Source organism: Scyliorhinus canicula, chromosome 16 (assembly GCF_902713615.1).
Source record: "Scyliorhinus canicula chromosome 16, sScyCan1.1, whole genome shotgun sequence".
NCBI lineage: Eukaryota > Metazoa > Chordata > Chondrichthyes > Carcharhiniformes > Scyliorhinidae > Scyliorhinus > Scyliorhinus canicula.
This window is the reverse complement of record NC_052161.1, coordinates 23078376-23104644: the sequence shown is the minus strand read 5'-3', so window position 1 is coordinate 23104644 and position 26269 is coordinate 23078376. Positions and strand designations below refer to the sequence as shown.

The 26269-nt window shown below is 45.9% G+C and overlaps 1 protein-coding gene across 3 annotated transcripts in view; it reads right to left on the bottom strand.

The window, feature by feature from the left end:
• Positions 1 to 24233, bottom strand: part of LOC119979617 (GDNF family receptor alpha-1-like) — a 230280-nt gene extending 206047 nt beyond the window's left edge. Inside the window, exons 1-4 of one of the 3 annotated variants that reach the window (XM_038822105.1) lie at positions 23679 to 24233; positions 22878 to 23177; positions 22671 to 22766; positions 19115 to 19183 (exon numbers count right to left, since the gene is read on the bottom strand). In XM_038822105.1, the coding sequence (XP_038678033.1) occupies positions 19115 to 19183; positions 22671 to 22766; positions 22878 to 23177; positions 23679 to 23718 (505 nt within the window). In that variant the 5' untranslated portion in view covers positions 23719 to 24233. The remainder of the gene's footprint in view (positions 1 to 19114; positions 19184 to 22670; positions 22767 to 22877; positions 23178 to 23678) is intronic. The other 2 variants (XM_038822107.1, XM_038822108.1) reach the window with 2 other exon arrangements.
• Positions 24234 to 26269: the final 2036 nt, after the last annotated feature.

Here is a 26269-nt window from a genome sequence, read left to right as displayed (position 1 = left end):
CATGGTGGAGCCTTACAGGGGCCCGGCGCAGAGCCAACCGTGGCGCGCATGCGCGGATCCGCGCCGTGTGTGGCGCGCATGTGCAGACCCGCGGAGGCCGTGGCGTGCTGGCTTTCGCCGCCAGAATAGTGGACAGCACTCCAACGCCGTTCTAGCCGTCTAGGAAAGGGTCAATGCCTCGGCCTGAAGGCCTGTTGCTCGCGGTAGGTTTGACGGCGGCGTCAACACTTGGCCAGGATTTCAGAGAATCTCTTCACCCTCAGAAAATGGGGCTCATGAAGACTTCTAAACTGCTTTCGGCCTCAAACCTCAAACTCTTTTCTCACATTTTTCATATTGCCTAAGTTCTCTGGTCTATTTCTGTGCTGTAATTTTCTTTGTTCTTTGCGACAGGTTTAGATAAAGGATCTGGATCAGCGCAGGCTGGGAGGGCTGAAGGGCCTGTTCCTGTACTGTAATTTTCTTTGTTCTTTATTTATTACAAAATGTTCAATCATACCCAGTAGAACAAATTTTGGCCATAAGGCAATATCTTCAGGGTAGGTTGCGAAGAGGGTTCCCAGCGACTAAAGGAACGATGATATTGTTCCAAGTCAGTATGGTGCGTGGGTAGAAGGGTTGTAGGTGGTGGTGTTCCCAAACATCCAATGTCTTTGCCCTTCTAGATGGTAGGGGTTGTGTGTTTGAAAGGTGCTGTCAAAATTTGTTCTTGGTGAGTTGTAGATGGTGCCTACTGCTACAGTACTACTGTGCATTAGTGGTGAAGGGAATTAATGTTTAAGGTGGTAGGACGGGGGTATGCCAGGCCATGAGTTTCCAGAGTGTAGTGGAGTACAATTCTGCATGCTATTGATGGCCCACAACACCTCATGGATGCCCAGTTTTGAGTTGCTAAATCTGTTCAAAATCTATCCCATTTAGCATGTTGCTTGTGCCACACAATGCAATGGAGTTTCCTAACGAGAAGATGGGATTTTGTTTCCACAAACTGATACTGTCACGGACGGATACACCTCTGGTAGGTAGATTGGTGAAGGCAAGTTCAAGAAGGTTTTTCTCTCTTGGTTCTTTCACCATCTCTGCCAGATCCAGTCTAACAGCTTTGTCCTCTGGGACTCAGCAGCTTAGTCAATAGTGGGGCTGCTGAGTCACTCTTGGTGATGGGCATTGAAGCCTCCCACGCAGAGTACATTCTGTGCCATTGCCACTCTCAGAGCAAGAACCAAGTGGTGTTCAACAGCACTGATTCAATGCTGAGGGGCTGTGGAGAGGTGCACAGGTGGGGGATGTGGTAGATGGTAATCAGCAGGTGGTTTCCCTGCCCATGTTTGATCTGATGCCATATGAGATCTCATGTGGTCCAGAATCAATGTTGAGAACTCTCAGGGTAACTCCCTCCTGACTCTATACCGCTGTGCCACCACCTTGGGTACCTCTGTCCTGCTGATGTGACAGGGCATACCTAAGGATGGTGATCGTAGTGTCTGGAACATTGTCTGTAAGGTATGATTCAGTATGTGTGACTACGTCAAGCTGTTGCGTGACAATTCTGTGGGACAGCTTTCCGAATTATTAATAATAATCGCTTATTGTCACAAATAGGCTTCAATGAAGTTACTGTGAAAAGCCTCTTGTCACCACATTCCGGCGCCTGTTCGGGGAGGCCGGTACGGGAATTGAACCCGCGCTGCTGGCCATGTTCTGCATTCCAAGCCAGCTGTTTAGCCATCCTTATATTCCCTTCTTTTTCTCATGTACTTACCTGGCTTTCCCTTAAATGTATCTTTCACGGGATGTGGGCCAGCATCTAATTGTCCCTGTGAAGGTGGTAGTGAGCTACCTTCTTGAACCACTGCATTCCATGTGGTAATAAGAATCTTCATTAGTGTCACAAATAGGCTTAACACTGCAATTAAGTTACTGTGAAAATCCCCTAGTCGCCACACTCCGGCACCTGTTCAGGTACACTTGAGGGAGAATTCAGAATGTCCAATTCACCTAACAGCACGTCTTTTGGGACTTATGGGAGGAAGCCGGAGCACCCGGAGGAAACCCACACAGACCCTGGGAGAACATGCAAACTTCGCACAGACAGTGACCCAAGCCGGGAATCGAACCTGGGTCCCTAAAGCCCTGAAGCAACAGTGCTAATCACTGTGCTACCATACCACCCTTATAGGTCAGGAAGTGAATTACTTACCTCAGAGTTCCCAGCCTCTAACTGTTCTTGTGGTCACAGTATTTTCTGGTGTGTCCAGTTCAGTTTTAGGTCAGTGGTAACCACCAGGATATTGGTAGTGGGATTCAGTGATGGTAATGCCATTGAATGTCAAAGGGCAGAGGCAGATTTACACTTTGTGGGGCCCCGCATTCACCTTCATTTCTGTAAACCCCCCCCCCCCCATGATGTCACACCCCTCTCGACCTGACCCACCGCCCCACAGAACACAAAGGCGTAAGCCACAAAAATACACAAATTGATCACTGCTTTAGTGCTTTTTAACTTGTAAAAATATGCCTGTATGAATAATTGCTGAACTGAAATCCAGGTTTACCTCTTGTCAGAATGACGGTAAAGATGATCAGTATTGCAATGTGTGTCTTCAGGCGAGCAAACATGGAACTTGCTAATGAGCAACGAGATGGAAAAATCAGTCAATGACATCACTACAGCACAGCCAGTGAAGGAAAGAATGAGCCTGTTCAGTGCAGGAGCAAATACTCTAATCAACAAGATGGATATGCTGCCATTCAGTATATTTCAGAGTGTCAGTTTCCAAAGTTTAATTTCTTTACTTCCTCTCACAAAATCAAAGAAGTTATTGCCGCAAATTCACATGAGTTTGGTACCCAGTGAGTCCAAGTCCAATATCAGTGGCTATCTCAGCAGAATTCTGATTTATGTCCTGGACGAGCCTTTTTGAAGACCAGTCTTGAGAGCGAATGGTGGTTAGAACTTCCACCAGCATGTGACCAGCTGCAGCCATAATATCAGACCAGTGATGGTCCATTTTGAAAAGCAGAATGTAAACAAGAGAGTATGGTAGACGGATGATGGGGCGTTGTGGTATCTCCAGAAATCGGCAAGTCCAGGTCATTAGATAATTAATTCATCCATACTTCTGATGCATGAGGATGAATGTGTAGTTTGTATACTGTTCAATGTTTCAAACTTTTAAAAGTGAAGTGACAAACTATTGCCAATGGGACATCATAGAACATAGAACATAGAACAGTACAGCACAGAACAGGCCCTTCGGCCCTCGATGTTGTGCCGAGCCATGATCACCCTACTCAAACCCACGTATGCACCCTATACCCGTAACCCAACAACCCCCCCCTTAACCTTACTTTTTAGGACACTACGGGCAATTTAGCATGGCCAATCCACCTAACCCGCACATCTTTGGACTGTGGGAGGAAACCGGAGCACCCGGAGGAAACCCACGCACACACGGGGAGGACGTGCAGACTCCGCACAGGCAGTGACCCAGCCGGGAATCGAACCTGGGACCCTGGAGCTGTGAAGCATTTATGCTAACCACCATGCTACCGTGCTGCCCATCATATTGACCAAAAACAAAAAGTTTTTTAAAACTGGAACCGTGTCAGGGGGAGGCATGGTTTCCTGTGTCATGGGGGAGCACCTTGAGGGGGGTTTGCCTGTGGGGGATCACCATGTGGATGGGTGGGAGGGGCTCCATCAGCAAAGCTTATGAAATTCCACCCTATTTGTAGCCCAACCACAGTTCAATAACTTCTTTTATGAAGTGAATTTACTGGCACATAAATTGGGCATGGAGACAGCTTCCCTGTATGGAGTCTACGAGCAGTATTTTCTGCCCCTGCCAGCAGTAGGCATCGGCGCAGGCAGAATGTAAAAATTTGGAGAGCAGTCTGACCACCGATCCTCGCTGTTGATAAGACCAGAAAATCCCGAGCCATGGACGGAATTTTCCAAAAAAAGACGAAAGGGACGATTTGAGCCCACATTAGCTGTCAATGGAATGTCAACACGGACCGGAAAATTCAGGGGGAATCGGAAAGCACAAATTCTCTCCGCCAATCGCAATTTCCGATTTTCCTGGCCCCTCACCGGTGGCATAACAAAAAATCCGCCATGGAAGGCTGGGAACCTCATTTTAATACATTAGAATATCATTAGCGATCCTTCTAACCGGGATTTCCCCACCTATTGAATATTCATTGTCATCGGCGTGATGTCACACCGGCGCAGTTTACAACAGCCGTATAAAAAGGTGAACCTGGCAACCTCACTTCCGATGGGGTTATCGGTGCAGGATGCTTAGGTCACCATTACCATTGTAGGTGCCAGCCTCAGAGAGGACATAGGGGACTCAGCTAAGTTCGACTCATGGCCTGGGTGGGGGCGGGAGAAGGGGAGGGGGGTGGGTTCAGTCTCAGCATCTCGGGGAATGGGGTTGCTAGCAGGCCTTAGCAGCCCTTCATGTCTGTGAGCCTCTAGGTTTAAAGGGGTCTGGAGGCTGGTATTCAGCGCAGCTTGCCATATCCTCCTTGTGACAATATAGCCACTGATGACAAATCCCAGATGCTACTGCCTCCTCCGAGGTCAGGAGCCAATGTTTTTCGCCACCTAAATATGCGGTGGTCATGCTCTCAACACTCTCTCAGCCCTTGGCAACCTCATCAATAGAGAAGGCTGGCAGACAAGAGAGACCTGAGCGTTGAATTTGGAGAGGATTTAACTTTCTGTGGATGGGGACTTGGGGGGGGGGGGGGGGGGGGGGGGCGGAACTGAAGGGCCCCCATGTCAACAGCAGTGCATCTTTACTGCATCACCAGGGTGTGAGTTGGGAGAGACATAGTACTGTCATTCTCATACTCCACAGAGATGAAGTGCACTGTATGTGCGGGTTTTATGGAGCATTGCGCCATGAAATGTCAGTGTGGAGGATCTGTAGGGGTGAACAAAATAATGTTTATATTTAATACAAGAGCGGTATAACAATGGTGACTTATCTCTACTAGTGCCTAGGTTCACATGTACCCACTGGGTGCCTCGAGTCTAGGTGTATCCCCAAGATTCACAAGTGAGTTGAGGTGGCTTGCTGCCTTCCATGCCCTTTTGCACGGGATGAACATGGTGGGCATCCCCTGGGGCCTGGGTTTAAGCGTCCTACCTACTTCCAAGCTGTGCTGCCCTCTTCGGTGTGCAGGGCTGGTGGCGTGTCTCTCACAGGCAGCGGAATGTCAGATGGCTGGACAGCTCCAGGGTCTCCTGGGTGGAAGACGCTGCATTCCTCTCGATCCCCCTCCCTTTGGTTGTCCGGGGAGAGGGGCAACTGGAGTGAGATCCAAAAGCCCCGCCATCCTCTGGTCTGACAACCGTGGATCACCGCTGGTGCTTGCACCATGTAGTTGAAACGCTCGCAGTGTTGACGTTCGTGGGAGTGACGGCACCATCTCCTCAGACAGAAGGTGATGGAACACTTCCTGTCAGCCTTGCATTCCAAGGAGGGATGCTGTCATTGCTTCCTGCTCCTTGCGAGTCTGTCTGCAGTTCCAGCAGCTTTGGATGGCCAGACGCACGAGCATGCCATCAGCCTTGGAGTGTTGGTTCCCTGGGACTTTCTTTCCTCTGCCTGCTGTGGATTTTCACAGGGGCTCACCAGTGAGTGACTCAGAAACCTGACTACGAGTTAATTACAGTGAGGTGTGAGTATCTGTGCTGGTGGAGGTTACAGGTGACAACTGTGACACCTCCTTGATGCCTGTCTCCGAGAGGTCTCCCTTGAAGCTGCTCTGGTCTGTGGTCTCCACAGGATGCGAGGATGGTTCAGCTGGTTCAATTATCGACCCGCGAGGGAAGCGAGGCGGGCATTAGTGCATCACAGGGCAGGCTGATGGGAGAAGGTTAACTTATGTGAGGCTTGCAGTATGGCGGATGTGTTCAGGGTTCTCACTTTTGTCGGTTGCCCCACCTTGCCCTCTGCAAAGGTACGGTCCAGCTCCTCACCTGCCACCTCAAGAGCTCTCTCCTCATTGGGCGTTAGGCATCTCAGCTTGGGCATGACTCCGGCAGGTTATGCCTGCTCAGGCAGATTGTGCTCGAGTTTGTCCTGCAATGATTCAGATACGGAGAGTGTAGGCGGGAGTCCTGCTGGGTCAGATGGTGATGAAGGCTGGTAGGCGTGGAACATGAGTGGGAGTAGGGCTATGAAAAGCAGATTATCTATTGAGGGGACCATGGGGAGTAGGGATGGAAGGTGTGGAGGAGGGCGCCAAGACAAGTGTTGGGAAACCATGAGGTGAGAGATCACCGTGGAGGTGGGAAGGGTGTGTGGTGGAGTGCAGCAGAAGACATTAGGAGGCAGCCTTAACCTCGCTGCATGAAGAAGATAATTCTTCCTCTTCGAGCACTGTTGCCCCATCCTCTTTTGGAGCGAGCTGACACTTACTATCGGCCACTGCCTCCCAGGCAGAGGCGGAAACCTTGCTTGATGCACATCTGCGTGACCATAGCAGGGGATGTCACGCCTCTGCTCCACACCATCCAGGGGTTTGATGAGGACTCCCTCCAAAAATCGTATTGCTCTCTTCCCGGCAGCCATCCCTCAACTGGAATGGAACAAGTGCTGGGGAGACATTTAAAAGGAGCATGGCTCGGATTTCAGAGATAATGTTTTCCCAGAGTGAACGAATGAGAGGCAAGCTGACACCAGAACGGCACGAACCATGTGGGAAAAAAAACATTTTGTTAAAGAGACTCAATATTCGATGAGTTTTCTCGCCGTCGGCGTCAGTGGGATTCTCACCGGTTTTCTCGCTGGAACTGACACTAAAGAAATGTGGTAAGGTTCTGCCCAAAGTATCATTTTCAGTGTGAAATTTCGTATGATTCCTGCTGGACTTGGAGGCGGAATCCAGGCCACAATTTTGAGGCACTAAAGAAAGAAGAATTTCACCATGTGCAAACTACTGCACCTGAGGCCCAAAACGTCGAATTCGCCCGCCCCGGGAGTCATTTGAGCCCCTGCTCCACAACACTTGCTATCTTCAAGCTAGGAGGGTAGCAGCAAGGAAACCTGCTCCTCGATTCATGGAGGGGGCCCTCAGTCATTTGCTGGATGCTGTGGAGGAGAGGCAGGCAACAATATACCCTCGGGCTGGCAGGAGACCCTCCAGCCAAGTGATGGATCCCGCTTGGAGATGGTCACCGCACTGGTCAGTGTCAGTTTCTTGACCAAGAGGACAGGGGTGCAGTGTCACAATAAACGAATGGCCAATTCTGTTCTGCCAAGGTAAGTGCTGCCTGAATCCTCTTTACACTCCATCTGGCCGTCACCCTTCGGAATGTCACATGGACCCCACATTCTGCCATCTAGCAGTGACCTAGCACTCGACCTCCCCCAGGAATGCCTAATCAGAACTGCTCCCTGCTTACATGCAGTGCCCACACATGCCAGGTATCATTTAAATCTGACCCACTGGGGCCAGCTAACATCATTCCCATTTGTGTTCTGCAGGAGAAACATGCCCAAACCCATCGCGAGCGAGAGGAGACAAGTGGTGGGATGTCCGAGATGACGATCCTGAATCCTTTCGAGGAGAAAGACCTGGAGCTGACAACGGAGGAGCAGGAACGGGCCTGAGAGCGAGGTGGACCTGCGAGAGAAAAGGGAGGAGCCACTGCACCTTTCATCCTGATGATCAAAATCAAATGAGTACTGTGTATTCCAGACCCTTGACGAGCCCACGTAAGAATACCATGTTGCCTTCCTTGTATTGCCCAAACAGCCTGGCCCGTCCATCAGCAGGGTCCCACCGCCCACCCTTGATACAACCTCAGAGGAGATGTCGGAAGAGGACACCGAAGTAGCATCACAACTATCACCCACACCATCCACCAGCACAGAGACACACACTTCAGTGGACGATCTTTGCAGGCAGGCCTCTACATCACTATCCGGCGAGCACCACACTGCTTCTAATGCAAATCAGATGGAGGTAGGAACATTCCAGGCATCAGACAGTAAGTGATCTGCTGGATCCTGGGATTCAGCTGTGCACCAGCCAAGTGCCTTGTCTCTGGACACGTTCGTCCCTCAGCTGCTTGAGTTGCAAAGGCAGAGATGGGAATTTCAGGAGAGGGTGTCAGCGTAACTTCTGAAACTACAAGGCTGAACAGAGGGGTCCCTCTGCCTTAGGAGATTGTCCTGGCAATGCGAGGCACCCAGGCCAACACTACAAGGATGGCGTCCACAGTGGAAAGTCTGCGGCAAGATGCCAGACCCATGACGGGAGAATTCAGAAGCATGGCTCAATCCTGGAGGACCATGAGTGAGGGCTTCCACTGTATTGTTTAAACAATAGCGTGGCTCCAGGACTGGCAACAGCAGATAACTTTGCATCTTCTGGAGCTCACTACAGCTGCCGCGCTGCTCCAAGGGGTAATCCAAGGGCCCGCAAGCACCCGGAGGGAGGGCGATCTGCTGGAGCACAGCCTTCCACCTAAGAGACCCTGGAAGTGGCCAGCCAATCTGAGTCTATCCTTTCTGAGACTGGTGCAACTCAGGCACAGTGGGCAGAACAGGGTGATATAACAACAGCAGTGCCACCCGATAGTAGGCCAGGGCTCTCCAGGTGCCAGCCCTCCAGAGGACGCCTGCAAAGGGCATCTCAGTCAGACCATGGAAGGCAGCAGGCCACCTTTACCTTTGAGCATGCATCCTGGGAACACATCTACACATAGTGGGAGGTATGCAAGTCTCAGGAGTTATAGGGACACAGTGTGGGCTCTGGTGAATTTAGGTACAAGTAATTGTGGAGCATTGTCATTTGTAGCATTTGGATATGTCACTAAATTAAATATTATTGTTGATTACCAGTTTAGCACCCCAGAATCTTTAACCCTCGTCCCAGTGACATGGTGCTTCTCCCCATCAGAATACTGTTGTTCTCACTGCCCCTTAATGCCCGCGAGACGGTTGTGTGAATGTTTCATTTGCAGTGATAGGATTCAGGTTTGATGCAGTGAACCCCAGATCCTTGCCCCAAATCCCCCTCTGGAGTGAAGGGACAAACAGATGTAGGGTAGAACCTCATTCAACATGAGCCAGGGGTTAGCATGCTGGCAGCAGACAGACAGGAGTCAGACATTCATCGTAGCTGAGGAGCATCATAGACCATTCCTCACCGTGAGCCCTTATCGCACTCCTGCAGTGACTAAGCAGCAAGCACTCAGGTACTCCACTGCCCCAGCACCCTGATCAGTCTCCTGGTCGCACAGAGGTTATGATATCCTTGGGGGCGGGGGGTTCACGCTATGGTACTGTGAGCTAATCCGCTTTCATGGAGCAGAAGGTAATGAGGGTGTCTGAGGCCGTTCCTGATCACGTCAGCAGAGGGGGCCCTAGAAATTCGGGATCGGAAATTTTGCCGGTGCAAATCCTGATTTTGGCCTCTCACGATATTTATTGGACATTACAGGTTTTGAGTCCACACTGACAGGCCTGCTAAACTGCACCCTACATGTTCGGTGGGAATTGATGGCCAGGTTCATTGAAGCTACAGTACTGAATGGGGTTGGGAACAGCGGCGGTGGGGGGCGGGGTGAAGGGAGTGTGGGGGTGGGAGGTATGGGTCGAGATATAAGGGGAGTTGGCACACTTTTAATTAATCTGGCACAAGTAGCATATGCATCCTATATTGATGGACCAAAATTTTATGCCACAATGCAACGTCAATGAATCTGTTCCATATTTACTGTTTACTCATGCCAAACATTTTCACAACACTGCAATCTGTCATTGCATTACATAAATACACATAACTCAACAAGGGCACACATTCAAGATCCGATTGAGGTCTTGCCACAATCACCTCTGCCATGCATTTTGCATATCAAAGCTTTGAATCACAAAACTTATTGACAGCCAACGTGTACTTCAGATACATATGGAAAGGATCAGTGACTCTGTTTTTTAGGGAATACATCAGTGCAGTGTTATTTGGCACTTGTGTTATGCTAATCTGTGGGAAAGGATGTGAATAGGGACTGACCTGCATTCTTGGTGCTTTGAATTACTGTATCTTACCATGCATTACATCTAACTTATTTAAACTTTAATTCATTTACAATGGAGACGAAAATATATTTTTGTCTCATTTAACTTTTCTTTTTTTTAAACTTTTAAAAAAAATTTAGAATCCCAATTATTTTTTTCCCATTAAGGGGCAATTTAGCGTGACCAATCCATCTAAACTGCACATCTTTTGGGTTGTGGGGGTGAAACCCACGCAGACACGGGGAGAATGTGCAAACTCCGGATAGTGACCCAGGGCCGGGATTCAAACCCAGGTCCCCAGTGCCGTAGCCCCAGTGCTAACCACTGCGCCACCGTGCTGCCTTTCATTTTACTTTTCTAACACAATTTCACATTGTTTTCATATTTTGTTCCATTTAAGGTGACCAGATTTTCAAAGTGAAAGCTGGGACTCCCTGAGCTTCCCCACAACATGAACAGGTTTTCCTTTGCAAATTATCAGGTGCAGCAACTTCTTTATTTTTATCATTGTACGACCGGAGACAAGTGAGGTGGCCACAAATCAGCAGTGTCTCTTCTTTGCGAAGTCGATTTCCCGACAAGTCCTGAGGAAACCACGCCCTGTGGATGAAGGTTATTCGGATAAATGTCTCCCGCTTTCCTGCTGCCTATTATCTGCCTGCCTTACCCTGGGTGCTTTCCACACGTTATCCTGAAATGCCATGTCGTTCCGTGAGGCAGAGCGTTCACAAACTGCGCCGACTGCAGAACAACGTGGCAAATCTAGGATGTTTGCACAAAGCTAAATTCAATTTGAACGCGTTCCACTCCTGCAGAATAAATGGAAAAGCTGAAAACTGGGAGATTTGAATCATTTTGAGGAAATGGCCAGGACACTGGGATGTTTAATGAAAAACCAGCCTGTTTCAGCTTATCTGGACACCTTAATTCTATTACTTGTCAAGAACATTGAAAGACCAGCAATCAGATAACAAGCCCAGTTTAAATCACACTCGAAATTTCTGTGTCTTGGAGTACTGATTTCTAAGACCATAAGATATCGGAGCCAAACTAGGCCATTCGGCCCATCGCGTTTGCTCCGCCATTCGATTATGGCTGTTATGTCCCTCTTCCCCGTTCTCAACTTTTTAATCAACAAATCCCCTTATTAATCAAGAAGACCAGACTTGTGTTTGATGTGCTGTTACTTACAGGACCACAGACCAAGACCTGGAAGGTGGAATTGGACAGAATGGTTCTTTCTTAGAACATAAGAACTAGGAGCAGGAGTGGGTAATCTAGCCTCTCGAGGCTGTCCCACAGTTCAATAATATCATGTCTGATCTCATCCTGGCCTCATCTCCACAGTGCTGCCCATTCTCTGTAACACTTCAACCCATTACTCGAGATTTCTTCTCTGCTTAATGTCTCTAGCCAGGGTTGGGAGAGGATTAGGTGGTAAATCTGTCCGACTCCCACAAGTTACCTACCTATGTTTTATAGTTGGCAAGCTGCACAAATGTTTTCGCATGCTATTACCAGTAAGGCATAAATTATGCATATCATTCTTCAGTAATTAGAATAAAAACTACCAAGACATGTAAGTATCACAAAATGAGAAGAGAAGGTACTGATTATATTTTAACTGAGAAGCAAGTCAGCCTATAAAAATCAGAATGAAAATTACAAAGATAAATACAAATGAAAGAGGCCATTCAGCCTCTCTACTTCAACTTCTTTAAAACTGTTAATAAGAATTTAATTTCAGGTTAACAGTACCAACAACACTACTGTTTTATGTAATGTAAAGTACACTCTGGGATCTATATTTAAAATGAGAAAGGGATTGATTTACCTCAGAGGCTTCAAGTTATACATTTTGCTTTAGTTAATCTGGCAGCTGGGCTAACTGTTGTAGGGTGTTAGTTACAGTTCGACAGATCTGAAGAAGTTTCATAGTTGCATGTACATTAATTGTAAGTCCTTATTGACTCTTAGAACTATTTACAAATATACAGTAAAGAATACAAGCTACGCGCCATGCTTGGGTTTGCAAAGGGCTCTATCCAACACACAGTGACTTTGGGTGTGGGTCATGCACTCTCTTGTGTCACTGTGTGGGTGGTACTGTACGCTGTCTCACATCAACCCTACATGTGCCAGGTCCTAATACTACAACTCCCCTAAGTCTTTATCCAGTGTATTTAGTGTTATATTGGTTCACTTCATATCTTACATTATTATTGCTACATTCTCAGTATTACTACATTATCCCCATTATTACATTATCACTATCCATTCTCCCCTTCAAGTCCTTGAATTCAAAGGTTTAAGTGTTTTGAAGGCCTTATAACCCTTATAACGTCTCATTCACGCAACGGTTGGAGGAGTGGTAGGCTGTCGCTGCTGATTCTTCCTGTAAATTTGGAGGTTGTTCTAGCACTGGATATGTTCCCTGATGGACTGTTTTCGGCGATTCCCCCCTGTTTCTCTTGACTCCGCCTGCTGCGGTGCCATCCAGACGTGAGTGAGGTTGGTCCTTGTACTTTTCTAATAGTTATTTTCTCTTGAGGTCTTTAATACAGAGCCTGTCACCCTTCTGTAGTTGTGACATGTGTCTGGTGTGGTATTTTCTGTTGTGGGCAGATGCTTGCTTTTGCCTGTAAGACTACTCTGTTGCTTGGATATACTGGTAATCCTTAGTATCAACTCTTGTATGAGATTTTATTGGCAGGTTTGGAAGTTGTTTGCAAAGTTTCCTGCCCATCACAAGTTTGGATGGCAACAGGCCACATTGTAATGAGATTGACACATTCATGAGCAATGCTATGGAGAAACATTTTCACTGTGTAGGTTTCTCTTTCAGCCTTCCCATTTGACTGTGGGCATCTTGGGGAATTGGTGCGGTGATTAAAACTGAATGTGGTGGTGAAGCATTAGTTTGAAAATTGTGGGCAATTCTCAGACATCTCATAAAGGATGCCATGGCTCATGAATGTTATCAGTGCCCTAATTACTGCCTCTGTGATACTCGTACATGGTCGCTTCATCTCAGCCCATCTGGAGAAGTAGTTCACCACTATACGGCACCATTTCCGGTTACAGATAAACTAGTCAAAGCCCAGCCTCTCCCATGGCCTATTAAGGATCTGTGTTTGAACTTTGGTCCATTCAATTTCTTGCCGACATCATCAGTGATAAAGGCATGATGGCAGACCCACAGAAAAACCAAGGTCATCAACAAGTCTCCAACACCATCCTGGACCTGTCTGTGCAATAAACAGACCTGGCAATTTTCAATGGTGTTTTCAATCGCCTTGGAAATGCCTGGCCACCAGACATCATATTGATCCCTTGCTCTGCAATTGGTGATTCCCAGGTGGCTCTCGTGTGTTTTATGACGACTCTCTGGCTGCAGAGAAACTGGGATGACCAGCCGCTCATCCCTCCATTTGGTGTCTACTATAGTCATTCTTGTTGGTGTGTATATGGATGTGGGTATACTTCTCATTGTGAATTTGTTCCTGGTGGATCTGTTGGAATTTCATTGTGGTTGCTGGCAGATCTGGAATTGAAAATGATGTTGGACACTCAGTAATAGTCTTGGTGTTTTTCATCATTGGGTCTGCCCTGTTGCCTTCATCGCTGGCGATGTGGCCCAGGAAATTAATTTATGTTTTGGAAAACTCGCTTTTGTCATTTGACAGCCTTGCTTCCTGCAGATGCTCTAAGACTTTTGAGTCTCTTATCATGTTCATTTACCATTGCACCATGAACCATTATATCCTCCATGTGGCAAATGACCCCTGAAAACTCTGCAAAATGGCAACTTCATACATTGGAAAACTTTCTGGCACTGACGTGGTTCCAAACAGCAGGTGGTTAAAGTAGAATCTGCCAAAATGGATGAGAAATGTTGTCAGAAACCTGAGCTCTTCATCAAAAGAGAGTTGCCAACAGCTGCTGCTTGCATCCCGTTTTGAAAATCTCTACCTTCAGCTTCCAGGCCTTTCTTTGAAGCTTTTACTTGCCATTTGTCCTTTGCGTTTCTGAAGCTACTTTTCAGGTCAGAATGCTTTGTTGAATTTTTCTCAGTTTTCCAGTATTTTGGTTGGCTCTGCATTTTAGCGAAGTTCTGGGTGTGTATCCCCCTATTGCTCATATGTTGTATGGTGTTGGTTATAGATCAATATTGATAGTCTTTGTATTCATACTAGGGTTAACGGTAAGTCTTTATTGTTTCTTAGCACTGTTGAAAAAACATATAATAAAGGGTACAAGATAGGAGCTGGTCTCTATGCTTGGGTCTGCATGTGGCTCTGTCCAACACCACACTGACCCTGGGTGTGAATCATGCTCTTTCTTACATTATTATCTGGGTAGTACTGTTCTCAGTCCTACATTAATGCTATGTGTGCCAAACCCTTATTGCCCAACAATCAGCTCTGTAGTGGAAACTAAACAGTTAAATAAGAACATCCAGATGAGTGATGAATAACTATGGAAAAAAGTACTGGTCTCGGATTGTTTAGGTAACATTTTGGCTCAATTATTAGAACTCTTGCGAGAAGATTGTGATGCAAACCCTCTCCTGGGTAATCTCGGCTAGCACCTCACTGCAGTATTGACGGAGTATAATGTAGCTGCTGGTACTGCCACCTGAATTAACTATTGAAGGTCTCACAATAATATTTGAAGGGCAGTAAACTGTACTGGTCAAAATTCTACTCTTGGCACCACCAAAAGCAAATCAAAACTATTTGATCGGACATATTATACCTGATTTTTAACCCAATGAAAACGCACTCATTTGCAATGTGTGGAATCTTAGCAGTATCCTATAGTCACTGTAATTGATTGCCTACAAAGTGTTTTTGAATATAAGATATCATCAGGGAAGATTTTGTGCTTTGTTCTCAACACATGCTGGGAATACGTATCAGGAAAGTTTGCTCTCTCCCAGTCTGCAATTTTCTGTTCATTAAAATTAATGGACGGAATATCATGGGCTGAAGCTGAGCTATGTGCTCCCAATATGTGCCGAGAATGCCAAGCAGAAAAATCAATTTATATAATCACAAGTCTTTTTTCCTTTCATAACCATAACATTTTATGATCTAATCTACACGCGACTACTCTGCATTCACAATTAGAACAGAAGGTAACGTATATACATATTTTAATATAGTAATTGATGGAGGAAAAGTGACAATAATATGAAATAGGGCGTTCCTATTGAATTATTTCTAAAACCCTCCAATTTATGTAATTAACAAAAGGTTGAATAAAGCAGTAACTAAAGCCTAATTCAATGACTATACCAAGACCAAAATTATAATTCAATGAAATATAAAGTAACGGAACATTACAAATCGAAACTTTGATGAACAAATGCCAGCAATACTACAATGCTCATTTCATATAACATCTTCGTAATTGGGTGGATAAGGGCGAGGTAATTTAATAGGTGTGAAATGATTTGCCAGGAAAGGAGCTCCTGAATTATTCACAGATCAAATCACAAAACTGCACAAAGATTGTGTAGAAACTGACCTCTGGCATCATCACCCAAATCCTTTTATAACAGCACAGCAATTTAAAAGTGTGCGCCACGAAGGACACAAAGGAATTTATGCGCAGCTAACTCCATGCTTTTTTACATAAATGACGAGAAATTATGTCAAGCCCAAAAGACTGAGCACAAAAATAAATCACCATCTTATCATTTGATTTGGAACCAACTCCCATTTAGATGGAAGCTTTTCTCTTTTTCTAGAAACAAATCGAATTCCCGTACCAGCCTCCCCGAACATGCGCCAGAATGTGGCGACTAGGGGCTTTTCACAGTAACTCCATTTGAAGCCAACTTGTGACAATAAGCATTTTTCCATTTCATTTCATTTTCATTGTTATCATTGATATTTAATGTCACTTGCAAATATTATGCACACACAACTCTTCATTTATTCACTGATTTTTTTTGCATGCATGGTGGGTCATTTTAATTTTGAGAAATACAGGACCGTATGCGTCTGAATAATTGCCTTTTGTGAGGACCATGAAGAATCCAGCACAAGTAGAGTCAAACAGAATGTAATTTATTTACAAAGATAGAAACACAGCAGCAATAGTTCACCATTGCTTCCTTCACTAGCCTGGGCCACAGTGGTAAGCTCAATTTATACAGGTGATTTCACCCCTCCCCCTCATTGGGCAGCTCATACTCCCCAAGAGTTATGGGATAACCAATAGTCTCCAGCCAATAGGATTCAGGCAGGTTATAACACTGTCCAATATCAGCCAAGTGCATTGTGTGGGGAAATCATCATCACGGTGTTACTGCGATGATAGTAATGGTGTGGTTGCTAGGTTCAGGTCTGTGCCAAGCGCAAGATTTGACATACAAAAATGAAGAAAAATAGACCAGAACAACAAAAGGTTTTTGCTTAAAAAAAAAACTCACTCATTTTCACAGAAGTTAGATTATTCATACCACAGGAACAATGAAGCATGGAGGTAAAACAATCAGTACTTGCAATAACAAGGTCACCAGATACTGACATATTCATTATAATAATAGTGGTTAATGTTTTAGAATATTATTGCATAGCACAATAAACAGATGGGATAGGATGTGCATCTGCAATCCTACATACTGTGAGTTCCTAATATTTACCTTGTTCTGTGGCGATGCTGTGCAAAAGTCCCCTGGGCTGGATTCTCCGCCGTCGGGATGCTCCGTTTGCCGGCAGCTGGGGTGGGGAAGGGTTTCCCGACGGCTGGGGCTGCCCCTCAATGGGAAACCCCATTGGCCGGCCGGTGTAATGGAGCATCCTGCCGGCAGGGTGAGGCAGAAATGTGGCACGGTGGGGCGGAGCAGCCCCCCCCCAGTAAAGGGAAAATACTGGTCCACCATCATTCCAATTTTATTCTCTTCTATTGTTGCCCCAAAGTAACATTAGCCGAGACCTCAGTGCAGATTGCTCACCAACTCAATCAGAGTTGGCCTAGGAGACATATTCATTATATCGCATGAATTCCGTTGACTACAGAAATAATATTTGAAGCAGAAATATTACAGAAATATTACAGTGGATTGAACATAAGAATATGCACAAAAATGGACTGGGTCATTTCTGGATTGTATAACGGGGTTAAGGCCTCACACTCTATATTTTTGGAAATATGTATTATACATATATATTATGAAATGAAATGAAAATTGCTTATTGTCACGAGTAGGCTTCAATGAAGTTACTGTGAAAAGCCCCTAGTCGCCACATTCCGGCGCCTGTCCGAGGAGGCTGGTACGGGAATTGAACCGTGGTTTCTAAAATTTCAAAACCTTTTAATACAACTGATGCTATGTCTGCCCATAAACCTTGAACAATAAGGGCTATTTGACGGTGTTGCAGAAACATGTGCCTCATTATCTCTGAAAAGACACTAACAGCATCTGTAGGTTGCAGAGACCAAATATTATACAAAGGCCATCTGCATTTTATAGGCCACGCTCAGCACAACTGGAATCAAATCATCTGCTTGGAAAAAGGACCCTGCAACTGGTTAAGACTTGATGTTCGGAACATTAACAATTTCAGGAATCAGGCAATACACCCTTTGTCAAAGCCAATGTGGAGAGGTGGGAGTCATTTGACATGATTTCCCCCCCTACCCCTTTACACCCCCCAGTAGAAGGTCCCAGTGGAACCTTTAATATTGCTTTGTGGAGCTGCAAAACTCTATCATCTTTCCATCTACCAAGCTGCTGAACAGAAAAGGGGCTCTGTCCTGGTTTGAATGCCATGGTCCAGCTACGTAGTTTCTGGAACTTTTAAACTTCTGTACAATCGTCTACAACGCTGGTTCATCTCCATCTGCCTATCTCATTGTGAAAGTAAATCTACTGGAAAAGCGAATTATCCAGCATCAGTTTAGCCAGCCAACCTCTGTGAAGGAAGACACCATTGAACTTCGATTGGGGACTGTGTACAAATGGGGAACAATAACTATTTTCTCTGTGATCCTTCCCCTTTAAATCTTTCTTTTTCTATCCTCCTCTTTCATTGTAAGAGTGAATAGGTGGCAACGTTGCTACCCTCCTCCCATATTTGATTGCGCGATAATACACGAACTCTCTAATTTCACCCTATCTTGAATTTGTTGTAATAATAATAATAATCTTTATTAGTGTTACAAGTAGGCTTATATTAACACTGCACTGAAATACTGTGAAAATCCCCTGGTCGCCGCACTCCACGCCTGTTCAGGTACACTGAGGGAGAATTCAGAATGTCCAATTCACCTAACACGCACGTTTTTCGGGACTTGTGGGAGGAAACCGGAGTACCCAGAGGAAATCCATGCAGACACGAGAAGAATGTGCAGACTCCACACAGAAAGTGACCTAAGCCGGGAATCAAACCGGGTCCCTGATGCTGTAAAACAACAGTGCTAACCACTGTGCTACTGTGTGGTTATTTATAGAAATTGGATCACACCAAAAGCAAGAGGGTGGGAAATACACCACCGTTTATCAAGGTGGAAACAAATCAAAAACACGTGTCTGTTTACAGATGGGTGATGAGAGGAGAAATCAGGCCTGTTTAACTCAAATTCCAATCTGTCTGTAACAGTTAGAATACTCCTCATGGATCAGTATGTTTAGCCACACATACCAAAAAGATACCAGATTGAATTTGATCTCTGTTGGGTGCTATAGTTAGCCTCAATCCACTGGGTTAAAAGTGCGAAAATTTACCAGGTTCCTTACTCCTGAGCACCACCTCGCGATTCCTGTGGGAAATGCACATGTATGACTGTCTGAAGACATGATGTGGAGATGCCGGTGTTGGACAGGGAAGGCACAGTAAGAAGTCTTACAACACCAGGTTAAAGTCCAACAGGTTTGTTTGGACACTGTGCTCAGAAAGCTAGTGATTCCAAATAAACCTGTTGGACTTTAACCTGGTGTTGTAAGACTTCTTACTGTGCCTGAAGAAAAGATAATCTCAAGTTTGATGTCACCTGCAGCCAAATAAGTTGTTGACATGCACAATCCAGGTTCACACATGAATAATACCTACTTAAATTTGATGCTGCCAGTACCATACCTAAATGAGAAGTCAATGCCTTCAGGTATGCTGCCATTTTGCCTAAGAAAATTGGGAGAGAAAAAGTGGAAAGGGCATGGGTTTCAATGCAATCAGGATACATGGGAAATCTTTGCTTGCTATAAGGGTTGAAGGCAAAAAAAATTTGTACTTTCTCAAACTAGTTTCAGTGAGTTTCGACCTCTATGTAAATTGAGAATCTTATTCCCAGCAGCATAAGAAGGTGAGTGTTAAGGAATGTTGCAAAATGACTAGGGTTAAGCTATTTCACTGTGATGGTGTCAATGAGCTTTAACTAAGCATTGGGACATAATGGTGTTTCATGCTGATAGATTGCCACAATTAGCAAGGTGTTCAATAATAATCTTTAATGTCACAAGTAGGCTTACATTAACACTGTAATGAAGTTACTGTGAAAAGCCCCTACTCGCCACATATCCGGCGCCTGTTCAGGTACACGGAGGGAGAATTTAGAATGTCCACATTATGTCTGTTCCTGATTGTAGAGCCAAAGAGTGCAAAGCACTTGGGGCATAATTTAATATTCTCGCCTGTGCCACGTTTGTTGTTGGTGGTAGGGTCATTTGGTCGGGCACATGTCAGAAGAGGACCCTACCCCTTCCCACGTCCATCTGATTAAATCCATGGTGGGAAGGTCAGTGGATGGCCTTCTGGCTTGCACCAATCAAGTGGCAATTAATGACCCTTCAAGGGCCTCATCCTACCACCACCACTGGTCGCGAAACAGTGGTGTGTGGGATACCTGCCAAACTACACCAAACTCTCCCTCCTGCCATCACTCAACAGTGACCTGGATCCCTAGGCAAACATGGGCCTTGGGTGGGTACATTTCTAGCAGCAGCCACCATTCCTGCAGTGGTGTTGCCAAGCAATAAAGAATTGCTGGCCTCTAATTGGCCAGTGGCTCTCAGTGGGCAGGATTTCTGCACCAAGTGAATGCCTGACTTTGTCCAGTTAGGTGCCTGATTGGCATTTAACATGGCAGGACTTCCCAAAATAGGTAGTGCTGGGCTCTTATTGGCTTTCCAGTTGACAGGTGAGACCCCCATTGCCTATATTAAATTCCAGCCTTGGTGTGAGTTAGGATAGAGGCTGCATAGTTTTGGATAAGCTCAAGTTTACAGAGGAGGAAGACTGGCCAGAAAATAATGTAAGTAGATGAGTCTGGAGGTAAGTGCCTTTCATGAAGCAAGAATATTTAGGCTTTCACAAAATAGTGACACTGGCAAATTGTTATTTTTGATAAATCAACAGATTTGTTTTTCTATTATTTTATGGCTATTTTGCAATGCACTTGAGACTGGTTTAGCTCAGTGGGCTAGACACCTGGTTTGCGATGCAGAATAAGGCCAGCAACGCGGGTTCAATTCCCGCACCAGCTTACCCGAACAGGCACTGGAATGGGCTTTTCACAGTAACTTCATACTTGTGACAATAAAAGGTTATTATTATTACATGTAGGGTATATTGCATAGTCAAGCTGTCTTAGAAAATGAATAGAACCAAAGTATAAATTATGATACAGTTGTGAGGATCCATGACTTGCCACACAGGAACCCAAGCACTGTTTTATTAATCTAATTGTTAGCCCTGACCATGTGATGCCACCAATCTCATGATCAGGTGATTGTGCATTGCTCCAGGACATGGGGAAACTACATCAGCTGCACCACCCAAAAGACAAGGCCATTATTGTCAACCCTATTCTTACAACAGTTACAATTTCTGCTAACTCTTAGGCAATGTTTCATCAAGTTTAATCCGATTGTCGAAACAAAGCTGCCCCCACAACTTCTAATATAATCTGCTGCTTTTCATATCACTTAAACATGCCTGCCTCTAGTGCTAATCTTAACCCAGTTTAAAATGGTATGGTTGCTGCAGTTCCTGATAACAGCCCATTATGGTAAAGCTGCCATCAACACAGCAACGTTGCCATCCCATTTCAGATGTACATTTTTGCTCAATGGTGCATGAAATTCCAGTTGCCTACCAGTTTTAAAAAATTAAAGCAGAAATAAAACGACAGCACTCATGTTGCAACATTTATCATTATCAAATGGGTTTACTGATAAATTAATTTACTCCCAACTCTTCTGGTTTTAATTTTCCAATTCAGCACTCTGTGTTTACAGTTTCCACTTTTTCATCAGGACCTGACATTTTATTATTATTTGTTTAATTCTATTTGCCTCCTGCAACGTTGAATGATACATCTTTGTCGTTGCTGAAGTACAATATTTAATTCTACAGAAATCCAAGTCTCTGAAAAACCTCAAGAGAAAATGGGACTTAATGTAATTTTATTTTTCTCTGTTCCACATGCTATGACTTTCTTGCCTGGAAATATATAAATAATTTACGAAATTACAGGTTTAATAAAGGGTACTGAGATTTCCTGAGCGACATTGGACCAGTGTAAATTATTGTTGCAAAATTAATTTTATCTAGGTTTCCTGTTGCATCTAGAAGGATAAAAAATTGATTTGAAACAAATCCCTGAAGAGCATTGCCCCTCATAGGCAGCACTACCTGAATTAATTTAGTAAACTCAGTACATTAGGTTTGTGGGCGAGTCCAACAGCCTTAATGACAAATGCACAGACGGAAAAGAAAAGTAAATGCAATAGTGATGTGGGTGAAATAGAAGCAGAGGGAGAGCCACATCGCCTCTCGTTACTGAGACTATCCACCCTGACGTGCCCAGACATTTGACACGAACGGAAAGGGGCTTTATCAGATTTTCACCGACAGGACACAACCTCTACGAGGGTGTAAGACTGCCATCTAGAGACAGAAATCGGACACCCCAGAGATGAGGGATGGATGAACCCTTGAAAGGAAAGAAAAACCGAACTGCCCCAATTCTTTCCCTTTCAAAAACAGCACATAGGCTCGTGTTTAATTAAATTCGGTCTCACAGTAACTAACCAGAAGCAGGTTTTCTGATCCCATATTTCTTTTGCAGAGCTCATAGGAAGGCCCATTCGAAAAGGGGAAGGAATAGGTCGACTTTAATAGCCGACTGTAACGAAGATCAGTGACCTATCCCTCTCTGCGCTCTCCACCCTGAAGTAAAGCTGTGGGTTTCCTTTGCTATTCCAGAATGGTGGGCTGCGCCGTGCCTCGATCAAACTGGAAGTACTGTCGACCCCCCCCCCCCCCCCCCCCCGGCCCACCACCACCCTTTGAAAATAACCCGGTTTGAAGACTTCACATATCACTTGTGCTCCAGATTTCGCAATTATTTCAAATGTTGCAATGGTTCACACTTGTGCCACTTCAAGTGTAGCGGCAATGCAGATTTAAGGTGGAAATCGTCTGGGGATTGATTGCTGGAAGAAGGATACTGTGAAGGCTCTAATCCAGGCGCTACATCGCGCGTGAATAATCCAGAAAGCAACATAGACAACTGGCAAAAGTGGATCTTAATGCGTGTTGATTTAATTTGAACGTGGTATTTAGTAGTTTTGATATGCAAGGAGAATGCAACTCTAAAACGTCCTACCTGAGATGATGGATGCTGCCCTGAATATGTCTGAAAGCCTATTGTTCAGTGGCTCATACGGGGAGCCGACCAGATCATGACCTGTAATTGTAAACCCTGAGGGAGGTACAATTAGAGTTTGTTGAGTTAACACTCATTATTTGAATCTTTTAGACATACATGATAATTTTTTGTTAAATGAGAAGCTTTGAAACTATCCGCCCGTACCATGCATGAAACTTTGGTGAATGCTCCAGTATATTCGCAGGCACCTCTTCTCGTTCTTCATGCCCCGTTTGCACCTGCAGTTGTACAGCGGGCTCTGTTGGACCACCTCCATAGCGCTGATACACTCGTTCTTGGCTTCGGGTCCGGTGACCATGCTGGCGCTCCCGGCCAGGCACTGCCTGAGGGTTCGGTACTTACTGCTACAGGCCAGGTCACCGGTACACAGTTCATTCGCCTTCACGCAGTCAACGCGGTGGAGGGCAGGTACGGCATTCACACCTGCAGTCTGAACTACCGCATCTGGAGAGGGGGAGAAACAGACGAGACAGTAACAAGCACACATTAGTTCAAAAGCTTTCACCATCTTCCCAAACAATAATAGCGTGTCAATAAGCATCCTCCGAACACCATTGCAGCCAATTAACCACACACACACATCCTAGGCATTTCCAATTGTTATCTAACCTGGGACAACATTCCAAGTAATGTAACAGATCGGTCTTTCAATACATTCGCTACTGGTCAATACGTTGCGAAGCAAGACATGAAATTAACCTCTTGTTGGACATCAGCAAAGCTTCGATGTGTTTTTTTTCCTAACGTAATATCGAATTTGACGTTTAAATATTGCATAATAAAACATCCAGCATGATTCACCAAATTAAATAATTGAATCAACCGTCCTTTATTGGGCTGATCAGTTTAAAACGGATCAAGGAAAGGCCCCAAGATCCATGCTTCCCAGTTAAGTTTGTGGCAGTCGGGCATTGGAAGGTGGACGGAACGGTCTGTGCTTCTTACCTATTACGGGCAGGAGAAAGTAGAATGCTGGGGAAATCATTGCGGCTCCGATTCTTTCAGCGTATCAAATCTGAACTGCTTTGTTTCATTAAAGTGGATTCAGCACTTTGCCACTCCAGCGCGCTGCACGGACCAACCAGGCAAATTATTCCAGTTCAGATCCATTGAGTTTTGGGGCACTGGCTGACCCCCTTCTTAACGGGCGAGCCCAGCTTTGCCCTCACTTTTTAATTCACGGCGATTGGAGAGATTTCTGCCAGCGCGGTCTGTGACCTTTAACAATTCACACACACACACACACACAGTGGTTTATATACAAAGGAGAAACCCCCTCTCTCCCGACAGTCTCAGCTCATCCCGCAATAAAGCCTGAAAGTGTTCTCAGAAATCCAAGCGGTCCATCAGTCCAGCGCCTTGCCCACTGCTAACCCCTGTCTCAATGTGGGTGATGTATCCAACGCACTCACGCCAGCAGCAGCCTCCTTAAAAACGCCGGCAGCTTCTCCCAACTCCGAACTCGCAAGCAGCCACTTACACTACTTTCTCACGCACCGTTTATTTCCAATCCCACCCCTCTCTCTCTCTTCCCCCCCCCCCCCCCCCCCCAGTCGCTTTATCTTCGAGCCGAATACGTGACATTTTAGTTACTGGGTGATGTGCAGAATTAAATGATTGTTTCTCATTTCCGTTTGGCTGGGAGCTGTGCATGCGGGTTATGGGGGGGGGGGGGGGTGGATTACACGCGAAAAGGCTCCAAACTATTGATCAACTCGTGATCATCAGATAGATATGGAGAGATCGATCGTTTAATTCTCAGCACATCGCTAACAGATATTAAGGATTGAAAGTTAAGGATATGATTATACTGGAGGCATGTGTAGCAGAGAATCGTCGCCTACTGGCTGAAAGTGGAAGCTTACAGCGCCTATTAAAGTCTTTCCAGTCCCCGAATTTAGTGATTTGAGACAATGACACTAAAATCCATTCTTCAATCTACAGAACGCTTTGTTCCACTTTCTTGTGTGTCCAGCTTTGACTGGGGCACAGCGCGTTTAATCAGTCGCACTTCCAGCACTGTGCAGGGGAGCTGTAATCCTTACAGGTCCTCCTGGAAACCTCAAGAACGGCTTCTTCCCCACATTACTGCTGGAGGTCGTCGCCCCTTTCGACAATGGAGAGCCATCCACTCCCTCCGCACGTTAACCTTTGACAAAAGACGGAGCTGTGAACTGGGTGGCCTGGGGCTGCACCTGGGAAATTCGGCAAAGGGGGTTGTGCTTGGTCGATGAAAATTCCGACCTTGTTATTACACTGATAGCGCCACGTGCCATCTGGAGAAGCCGTGGCGAGTGTACCAGATCTATCATTGGCATTGCATCTGATACCAAATTACCACTTACTTGTCCAACCCAGTTTACAGGACGGAATGAAGAGGGGGGAATTGAAGGCAAACATGTCCAGCTATTTTGTAATGGTACAAGGTGTGAAATCTGGAGATGTATTCTAAGAGGGTAAGAAGAAGAGCAGGAGGAAGTCATGGAGCTCCACCGTCAGTCAGTAAAATCACGGTTCATCTTTTCTCTCAAGTTTACTATCCTGCCATATTCGAGATCCCTTAATTCCCCTGCTGCACAGCAAACTATTGTTTCAGTCTTGGAGATACAACAACAACTTACATTCAGGTAGCATCTTTGACAGAAGGAAATGTCCCAAGGCACTTCACAGAAGTGTTACACAGCAAAGTGTGGCAGACAGCCTCATAAGGAGGCCTTCGATCAAATGGTGGAAGCTTGATCAAAGAAGTAGGTTTTAATGAGCCTCTTAAAGGAATAAAACAAGACACAGGAGTAGAGAGGCAATTCCAGAGTTTAGGATGGACGCGATTCAAGGAGTGACCACCAACGATGAAGTGATTATAATTAGGATACTGAAAATAGGTCAGAATTAGAGGAGCACAGATATATTGGAGGGATGTAGGACATTACAGAGAAATGGAGGGCAAGGCCATCGTCCAAAATCAGGCCCAGAGCCGGTCCGGCGATTCTCCGGGACCCGTGAATCGGCGTATTTGCGGAGTACTCCGCGCGGCTGGGGGGCCACTGCCTGAGGCCCAAGCAGCAATCCTCCTCTCCCAACCGGCCGAGTTCCCGACGGCGTAGTTCGAACCACCTATTGCTGTTCGGGAAGCTCGCGTGGCGGCTACGACTCAGTCCGTGGCCGTCCTGGGTGGGATCAGGCATCGGCGGAGGGGGGGGGGGGCCTTATGGGGAGCAGGGGGACAGATCGGGCCGGTCAATCTTTAGGCATGCAGCCGATCGGGGGGGGGGGGGGGGGGCGGGGGCCCTACATTCTGCAGCTGGCTCCGCGGTTCGAGACCGCCATGGCACTCGGCACGGCCGCTGGAGGCCGCCACCGTGCGCAAGCGCGGACTCGAAACTGGAAGTGTAGGTGCCCGTATCCACAGCTAAAGCTGCGAGATTTACTCCGGGTCCCTACTAGCCCCCTGAAGGTGAGTGAATTAGCTGATCTTTTCTAGTGTAAAAATGCTGGCGTGGGGACATAGTCTCATTTTGGGAGAATCCAGCCCGAGA